Raw genomic sequence first — 9,892 nt, forward strand, 5'->3', positions numbered from 1 at the left:
AAGGAATATGGGATAGGAGACAGGGAGACAGGGAGACAAGGCTTTAGCTTCGATACAAGTCTGGGTCTTATACTGGCCTTATTGGGTTCCAGAGCTGCCACATAACCTGGGGAGCAAGAGAGAGCATCTTTCTGCTCGTTGCCAACTTTTCTTTTAGCAACTGTTGATTCAAGCCAAGGCTCTCGAGGAAGAGGGTAGAGTGGCCCTGTCCGGTGCAGAGGCTTCCCGAGCGCCCGCTGTATCCCCCTACCCCCGCCCCCAGCCCTGCACAGAGTTGTTCATAAACTTCGGCTCAGGATGTACTTGGTCATCAACCCTGCAGGACCCCTGTCTTTATAAGTTGTTTTATTCAGCATCCCAGACCCCATCTCTGCCCCTCTCCACCTTTTCCTGATTCATTTATCAAATGTCGATTTAGATATGTATCTTTGAAAAATAGTTTAGTTTTAGTTGTGTGTGTGTGTTCTTTTTAACATGAATGTCCCTTCTGTTTTCAAAACACAGTTTGGAGATCCTGGTGGAGCTCAATCCTATCATTCTACAGAGGTGACTATTGCCCCGGAGGGGAGAGGTAACCCCCCAGGACCCCTCCATGGTGCAGCTGTGTGTGCCCAGGCCACCCTCTGACTCCTAACTCTGCCTAGCATGCCAACTCTGGGTTCCTGGTTTAAGGGTCAGTTTCCTGCCCCTGCAGACCTTGTAAGAGCCTTCATGGCCTGCTTTCTCCTAGCAGTTCTTGGTAAGCCAGGACAAAGGGGGGTGGGGATGGGGTCTTCTGAATGCAGCAGCCTCTAAGGAGGGACCGTTATGCAAAGATCCAGGATGCTTGTGGCCCAAGTGTGGCCTTGGGAACGTGCCACCCCTTCCTCTTCTGGTTTCTAGTTGAGGAATACCTGGGAAATAAGAGTGCCTCAGGCAGTGTAGCTGGGAGCACACACTGCTAGGCCCTGCTCCCAGAGACTCTGACCAGCGTGTCTAGGGTGGGGCCCAGAAATAGCTAATTCGCACTTTGGCCCAGGTGATTTTGGTGTTGGTAAAATGAGGATCCCTTCTCTAAGAAATGGTCTCAAGAAAGTACACTTGAGAAAGTGTACTGAGTGCAGAAAGGCTTTATTCCTGGGTCTAAAGTCAGGGTCTGCAGCTGCAGACTGCCCACGGGGCCAGGGTGTAGAGACCTCTCATGGGGGCGGCTGCAGAGCTCACAGCTTGGGTCGGTGACCCACGATTTTGTCCCAACCCTTGCGGCATGTCCTGATGATCCACTCGTGCTCCTCATCATCTGCAAGGGAAGAGGAAGAACCGGTCATGCCTGGGGTCTGTTGGGCCTTCTCTGCGCTGGGAGACCTGCGGACGGGGTTTGGGGATTGGGGTGCCTTCCAGCATGGGGTGGGGGTGGCCCTGGTGGCCAGTCTCTTTAGCTCTGTGCTGGGAAGGAACAGACCTTTCACGAAGACAGAGTCCTCTGGTTGCCTGCAATGCTTGGTCGTGGGGAAACTGAACACAAAGGGGTTTACAGATGGTGGATGCTGCTGATGGAGGCAGGCGCGGGGTCTTCTGGCCACTCTGGGCGGGGCAGCCCGGACAGCCACCCGGACGGCAGCTTGCTTGGGCATCTGCCCAGTCTGACACGCACAGAGGGCACCCCCAGAACAGCCGGTCCAGGCCTGGCCGGTAGTGCTGGCAGCTCGAGCCTTCGGACCTTTGTTTCCTTTCTGGCTTTTCCGGAACCCAGAGAAGGGAGCCCTGGGTTCCCTTCCGAGAATCTGACACCTCTGGTGACTCATGTCCTTTCAGTGGGGAATAGAGAGGAGGAACTGATGCTCTTGTGGGCCCTACACTCATTGGTGTCCCTTAATTTAACTCTTGTGATCCCTTGATGGCAGCGACCTCCCCCCCTCAATTCTACGGACGGATAAGTAGGCTCAGAGAGGTCAAGTCACCTGTCTGCAGCCACAGGTTGGTGCGTGGGAGAGCCCGGAATGTGAGCCTCGGTTTGTCTGGCTGCAAAGCCTCTGCTATTTTTTTAAACCTTAGAGCGAAACCCAGTCTTCAGTCCCCAGCACATCACAGCCCTCTCTCTGGGGCAGGGAAGGCCCTTTGGGGACAGCTTTTCCCCCAATATCCCTCAAGCCCATGCCCAACCCCTTCCCCAGCCACGACAGAGACCCACTTTAATGTTGGGATATATGTCCCTAAAAACGCATGCCACTCTGTAAAGTGTGTGCTGTTGTTTTGTGTACCAATGTGGTTTTAATTTACCACCATAAATGGCATTGTGCTGTGAATTTCATTGTGTCTTCTTTCCACTCAACACTACATTTTTAAGATCTATTCTTGTTGCTAAATGTACATCTAGTTCTTTGCTTCCTATTGCTGCCTAATCCTCCGTGGTGGCTTGTGTGACATTTTACTATCCACCCTTCCGGTGGTGGACACCCAAGGGTCCCCCCCACCTCCGGTTACCAGAAATGCCTCTGGGACAAACGCTCTTGGGCACACCCCTTCACAGTCTTGTGGGAGAACTTCTAGAACGCAGGCCATGGGTCCTGGATTCACGCACACACTTCATTCGCCAAGACTCCCTGTTGAGCCTGAGTTCTTTTCACAGCACCGCAGGGCCTACCTGCTGTCCCTCCCTCAGCCCTCCATGTCTTATCCTGGGGACAAAGAGAATTATCCCAGACTCCTGCCCTCAAACTGTTCTCCTCAGGGCTACAACACTGGAGTAGCTTTGTCTCCTCTCCTTACCAGGCTCCCACCTAAGGGATGGGAGCCCGGGACTGCCCATCCTCCTTGGTGACAAATGGCGGTAGCCCGGGAACAGGGGCACTCCCTGAGAGCTCAATCCTGGGGGGCCAGCCCAAACCCTGCCCTCCCCACTGCCTCCTTCCTCTTCTGCAAAAGCACCAGGCCCAGGATCGGGAGATGGGGGCTTACTCACAGCCTACTATGTGCTTCTTGCTTTCCAAACACCCATCTCCTTCAGGCTTGTGATAGCCCGGCAGGGTAGGGGAGGTTACCCCCATTTTACAGAGGTGACGAGCCCTGCCCCACGTCCACAGCCAGTGATTTCAGGCCCAGGCTCATCAGACTCCCGGAGCTTGCCTGCCCATCCCAGGGCTGATGTGATAAGGGTGGGCGAGGCTGCCCCACAGCCCTCCTCTGCCCCCTCCCCGCTATTTCTCTGTGACCTAAGGAAAGAGGCTTGCTGCCTGGCACGCTCTGGCCTTTGAGGCCCTCTGTAAGCAGTCAGTGGGCCTCAGTTTCCCCTGGGGAGGCTGCTTGGGACTCCACGTGTGGCTGTCAGTGCCCCCGCCCCCTTGGGCGGCACACAAGGAGTTAAGCGCTGGTGAAGCCCACTTTTGCCACACCGCGAGCAGCCTGGTTGATAATTACAGTTCTGAAGTCTCTGGGCTATTCGAATCAGTGCAGCTGCAAGCTCTTCAGTGCTAACCCCTGAAACCAGACAAACTGGGTTTATTGTGCTAAACCAGCCCTCAGGCCCCTCCCTGATCGTTACAAATTGACAGCAATGGACTTAACAGCCTCTTCACTACCCCTCTCGCTCTCTACCTGGCGGCACAGCCACCAATTTGAATCACAGATGCCTCCCCTCCAGGCAGCTGCTCACCAACCCTCCCTCCGGCTCCTCGGCAGCGCCGAGGCTCCCCTGCCACGCCAGGGTGAGGCTGCCGAAGCACATTTCATCAATATTTAAAATGGAATTAAACCTGCAGCTTTGATTAATGCCTCCCAGATCCCGGGAGTTGTGATTACTATTTTGCAAATTGCAATTGTTGGAATATGTTAATATGATTGTCTGAGAACATCTTCACCTTCTCAGATAATTTTCCCCCATTTTGGCAGGAGGGGAGGGGGAAAGGGCGGTAGTGGGGAAGGATGGGGAAAAAAACACACACCCCGCAAACTCTTTAATCAATTGTAAATTATCACCCTGGGCACAATTGCCGGTGGTTCGGTGGGGAAGGGGAGGGAGATTTCTGGTTCTGTGCATTTATCTTGAAAAGTTTTGGCCTTGTTGGCCCATTGATTCCACTGTGGGATGCTATCCTAAGGGAGTAATCTGTCTCAGTCTCATTTGGTATCAAGAAAACTGAAATAACCTACGTTTTAAAACAAGAGAATGGTTACTTTGTTGTGTATTCTTCATTTAACCACTAATTTCTAAACGGCAGCCTATGTGCCAGGTATCATGCTAAGTTTGGGGGGAGGATGGGGGAGGGGAGGGCCCGGTGATTTAGCAGCTATTGAAAAAAGAAGGTTATGAAGTCTGTATAGCAACATAGAAATGTTTTTGATATGCTAGTAAGCAAAAAAAAAAAAAAAAAAAAAAAGGGTGAAAGAAGCCAGAACAAAATTACATAGACAGTATAATCTGTCAAAACTGCACAGGAAATAAATTAAAAATAATACATCGAATGTGACTAATCTCTGAACAGCAGGATGGGAGAGGTTCTTCTGTTTCGGGTATCTCCTAAATCTTCTTAATGTGCCTCGACAATAGAAAAAAATTAAAAAACGACTATATTTTTCCTCCAATTTAATGCCTTGCTAATTTCATGCATTTCGGTAATTGAAATAAAATATTTCTAGGTTCCTAAGAACACCAATGGGGCTCCTGAATTTCTACAAAGTGCAAGAGTCAGCATTAAAATACTGGTAAAAATGCATACAAATCGGAGTAGACAAATTTCCTGAACAGAAGAATTCCAAATAATTTATGTGAATACTCTGTGTCAAGGAATGAGTTTAATGCTCCAGTCCTGGGGGTGCACTGCGGAGTGACCTCCTCTCTTGCAGGACTTTTTGGAAAGAGACACAAAACAACAAAAAAGAGTAGTTTTGATTTGCAGACTTTCCCTGAGCACCTGTTTCTTGGCATCCAGGTCTCAGCTCAAAGGTTACTTCCTCAGTGATCTCAGTCTGCCTCTGTCCCCTCTTCATTTTTTCTTTATAGCACATGCCCCTCTTTCCTGTTTACTCGTATGTTGTCCGTGTCCCCCTTCCAAACTGCGGGCTCCAATGAAACCAGGAGCCTTGTCTCCTTGTTCGGTGGTATCGCCAGATGACGAGTGTGCGGTATTGGAGGTGCTTGGTCCATATCTGTTCAATGAATGAATGGAGGGATGGATGAGCCAAGCCTGTGGCCTGCCCTGTGCCCAGTGCTAGGGGGACAGGGGACTGAGACCCAGCAGGGGACGTTGTCCTAAGGCTTGACTCAGACACTCTTCAGGTTCAGGTCTGTCTGCCTTTGGGCCGGAAAGATTTCTTCTGTATTCTGGTCTGAAGCTTTAGAAGTGACCTCACTGCCACCTGCGACCCCCTCCACTCTTCCCCGCCCCCCCGGGGGATTCTCACCAATCCTTAGTGGAACTGGGCTTCTTCTAGAGAAGAAAAGGAAGTTTTGGCAAGAGAGACCCCAAATCTGACCCTGAACGTCCCTGCTGAGAAGCCTTGTGTGGAAAGACTCCCCACTCCTTCACCTGGACTTCAAGGTCCCCCCATCCGGTCTTCCTGCTCTCCAGCCCGCCTCACCCAGTGATACGCAGCCACCCTGTTGTGCTGTGTAGTCAGCCCTGAGGGGCCTCTGTGCCCTTGTAGGTGCTGCTCAGGGCTGGGGACACCCTCCCTCACAGGACCTGGTACAGGAGCAGGGCCTCTCAAAGCACTCCCTATTTCAGGACCTTAATGTACTTTTAATAAGAGAAAGGCCTAGCTGCAAGAATAACAGCTGCAGCAGCGTGGTTCACATGTGCATATTGGACAAATGCTTGTGACACAAACAGCCAAAGGCAGCATAAACGTCTGTTCCAGGATTTCTTTCAGAGAAGTGTCAAGCCCACAGCACACTAACGGCCACGTGCGCAGGAAGGGGGTGTGAGGTTGGGGCTGCCTGATGAACACGGCTTTCTTTCAGTGCTGCCACACTCCAGACTTAAGGCCGCTCGTGAATGGGTGTGGCTGGGCGCAGTGCCCCCCTGGCTGTCCTCCACCCCACGGGCCCTGCCTGGATGTCACCTTCCCTCGCCCTGGCTGAGGTTCATGGTCACCCATGCCAGCCTGGGGCAGTTGTGACCCATGCACTCCAGGTCCTCAGAGCTCAGGGTAGGCTGGGCACTTTAAAAGTACTTAATAAACACACAGTGAATGAATGAATAAAGAAATGTAAAGTTGGGGACATAAAAGCAATAGGCTTACCCTATGGGGACTTGGACAAAGGGGGAAGAATTTCTTCTCCACCCTCAGCAAATGGAGCTCCTGAGTGGGCCAAGCAGAGATGCCAAGTGCAGGGCCAAGGCTGCTGTTTCCTTTTGTGTTTTGAGGCCACAGCTGGAGCAGCTCCACCGCACAGAAAGGATGGGTTGTCTGGGCTCATATCGGGGGCACCAGCCACAGTCAGGAAGCTCAAAGCCCAGGCCTGGGGTTGCCTCCCAGTGAGGGCGGGGAGGGGCAGGCCTGCACAGGCCACGAGCAGGGCTCGGGTCACTGAGTGTGTCATTAGTGCATGCGGCTCAGCGTGGTGCAGGGGAGAGGAGATCCCGAAAATCTCCCAACAGATGAGGGCAATCTGAGCTCCCAGATGGCCAGCAGGCAGGAAGCAGCGTGGTAGTGAAGAGCGCGGGTACTGGGCAAGTGGCCTCACACCTCTCTGGGTCTCATTTCCTTATCTACCAAGTGCCTGCTGGAAGGCTTCCTGTGACCATCAATTGGGATCACTCCTGAAAAGTACTTAGCACAGCGCCTGGTGCACACGAAATGCCAAAAACCAAGAGAAAGCCAGGAGTTGTCTTTGCAAGGTGAGGCTTCAGGGTGCACGTGACTGCACGGCATGGGCTGGAAGGAGTTCTGGGTCCACTGCTGAGCCCTGTCGCCAACTTGCTGGGTGATCTTGGACAAGCCATTCTCCCTCTCTGAGCTGGGCTCCTTGTCTCTACAGGGGGTTTAATCAGACCTCCTGCAGAGCCAGGATGAAAGGCACTAGGTTGGCACCCAGGAAGTAGGAGTTAACGATCACCATTTGATGGGTCTTTAATTCCCTAACTGGATGCCTTCAAGAGAGTGTTAAGTGACTCAGAGCACCCTGAGATTTCTGTTCCCAGCAGGGGTGGAGGGACCCGGGGGAAGAGGAGGAGAAGGTCTTTACACAAGGATCAGCATCATAGGGATCAAGAAACACAGCTCAGCTAATGATTTTTGTTCAAAGCGAGGTGGGCAGGCTGGGGCAGGCGAGCCCAGAGAGGGCAAAGGGGTGGATGCGGGTTATCAGGCGCCCACAAGCCGGGTTCTGCTACCTCTTGGCGTGCCTTTGGGAGAAGTGCGGTCACCTGGGCTATGCAGCTCCCTCCCGCTGGGAAAGGGAGGGGACCAAGATGAAACCAGGCATCTTAGCCTCAGGAGAGGGGAGGAGGCTTCGATTGGCAGAGCATCTGGGAGGTGCCTGGTTCTGTGGGAAGAGGGTCATGTCTGTCCTCTCCACAGTGGGTGACACAGGGCGGTCCCATTTAAGACAAGAAACTGAGACCCCAAGGGGAAATTAAGTTGCCTCACTTCAAGGCAAGGGGCAAGGGCTCTTTGTGCTGGTGCAAAAGCCACACTCAGGCTGTGTGTGCACGGCCACAAACGGGCATGTGCAAGCGTGAACAGGTGTGCGCTGTGAGTGTACGCGTAGCTGTGTCTCAGGTGCTCGGTGTGTGGCTGGGTGAGTGACAGGGTCTAAGTACCTGAAGTCAGTGTGTGCTTGGTCAGGTGCCAAGGGATGGCCATCCATCGGTGACGGCCCAGGGCTCGCCCACAGGGCCAGGCTCTGTCAAGAGGGCCACCCTCTTTTCCTGGGGTCACCACCAACTCTCACCGTGGCTCCAGGCAGGGATGGGAGGTGCCTGGTAAACCTGGGCACCCCAGCCGGTGGGCAGCGATGCCCTCAAAGCCCAGCCCCACCCTCTGTGCAAATGCAGGGCTGTGTGAGCAGGTGGGACAGGGCCCAGCCCTGAGCAAAGCCAGTGCCTGCGGTGAGGGCGGCAACACCCGCACCTCCTCATCACAGCTCCTGACAAGAAAGAGGCTTTGAACTCTGCTTGGCAGTGCTGGTGGCCAGAGGCCAAGGCCCTGGTATGGCCAATACTGACTAAGGGGTCATTGCCCAGGCAGAGCCCGCCAAGGGGCAGGAGGGGAGGCTCTGGGGCTGCTCTTAAATTTCTCTGCAAAAGAGCATTTTCTGGGCTGCGTGGGTGGAGGGGTCCAGGGTCAGGGTTGGATTAAACCAGACCGATTCACCCGCTGGGAACTAGAGACGCAGGGCCTGGCACCCACAGCTTTCCAAAGCCTACTCAAATGTGAGAGGTTTGGAGAGAACTGACTCTAACATAAAGAGAAGATGCAAAACTGAAATTAATGTTCTAATTAATGCATTCAGGCTTAATTATTAAATTTAGAAATCAAAACAACTTTATTACACTTGAAATCGGTTTGTAGGCTTGCTTTCCTCCTTTTGCAAGAATTCACCAGTATGCACACGGCTCTCTAGAAGTCCCAGCAGGCTAGCAGTCCAATAATTTGCCAAGCAAAGTTTTAAAAGTCCTTTCAAAGTTTTAACAGCAAAAAAAATATATTTAATGTGGGAGTGTGGACACATTTTAATATGTTGAAATGGTGAGAGTGAGGCCTCCAAAGTCAGGCTTTGGACTGGATTAGGGCTCTGCCTGGGAGAGGCCAGTCCCAGGAGGATGGCCACCTGGGGGCAGGGAGCACTTCCACATGCCAGGTGCCGAGTCCTGTATCTCGCGTGCCTGATCGCTCACAGTCCTTGTAAACGCCTGTCATATGCACAGCTGCTGTCACAGGTGGGAGTTTTAGGTGCTCCATTGGGTCGGTGACGGGAAACATGCCTTAGTTATAATGACCCTCGGGAGCCCCTCAGATGGGCCTCATGCCGGGAAAGGCCATCCCAGTGACTGCCAAACAGGTGGCATTCTGACATTGTCTAAAGAGAGAGTCATTTCTGCTGTCAAGGTCCAAAAGCACAGCCAGCAGGTTACAAAAAACACATCCCTGAATACTAGAATCATCCTGTGTGTGGGAAGGGGCTCACACAACAGGAGGCACACGGGGCCAGAGACCCACAGATTCACGTCCCCCCGTATCCCCAGTGAGCGAGTGGGGAGGGGTGCCAAGCCACCAACACAGCTGAATTCCTGTTCCTCTTGCTGCCCCACTTCTGGTTTTCAAGCACCCATAACTGAATTTGTGATTTGTGTTCATGACCCCCAGCCACTGCACACAGGCGGCTCGGGGAAACAATGGGCCAAGGCCGAGGTCACTTGGTGAGCCTGGGCCCCGTAGCCTTTGCTCTGACCACTGCTCCCTTATGCTCCTGCTCTCCAGCTGTGTGAAGGGGGCAAGCTAGCAGCTGGGGCCTTAGTCCTCTAGTTGCCAGATGCTAAGGGCTGAATTAAGGCTTTGGCAGTGGGGGCAGCCAGGAGGGTGTTAAGATTATCCGCAGAACTCATGAGCAGACTAGAGCTGAGTCCTCCTGCGAATCTTGCAAAGTCATTGTTATCATCCCCGTTTGATGGGTGAGGGTCCTGAGGCTCAGAGAGTTGACATCATCTCTCCAAGTTCACTCAGCCAGCGAGTGGGCACAACGGGTACACCCAAGTCTTATCTCCAAACCTGCAACCCTCAGCCACTACCCACTTCCCTGAAAAACGTCTCTGTAACTGCCATGCCTTTAGCTCTTACTTTCTGAAGGATGGCATTCAAGGCTCTCTCCGTCCCACACTGGGTCCCTGCGCCTGGAACTCCCAGCAAGGATGTATTCTGACATGACCGTCCAAGCCTGGTCTGTCCACCACCGCTTGAGGGAGACCTCCCT

General features: G+C 53.0%; 1 protein-coding gene across 2 annotated transcripts in view; it reads right to left on the bottom strand.

Annotated features, from left to right (window-relative positions):
- Positions 1–1,091: 1,091 nt before the first annotated feature.
- Positions 1,092–9,892, bottom strand: part of MORN5 (MORN repeat containing 5) — a 28,285-nt gene continuing 19,484 nt past the window's right edge. For both annotated transcript variants that reach the window (XM_029920040.1, XM_029920041.1), the window contains one exon: positions 1,092–1,279. In XM_029920040.1, coding sequence (XP_029775900.1) covers positions 1,200–1,279 — 80 coding nt within the window. In that variant the 3' untranslated portion in view covers positions 1,092–1,199. The remainder of the gene's footprint in view (positions 1,280–9,892) is intronic.

The sequence above is a fragment of the Suricata suricatta genome, chromosome 13 (genome assembly GCF_006229205.1).
Source record: "Suricata suricatta isolate VVHF042 chromosome 13, meerkat_22Aug2017_6uvM2_HiC, whole genome shotgun sequence".
Classification (NCBI taxonomy): domain Eukaryota; kingdom Metazoa; phylum Chordata; class Mammalia; order Carnivora; family Herpestidae; genus Suricata; species Suricata suricatta.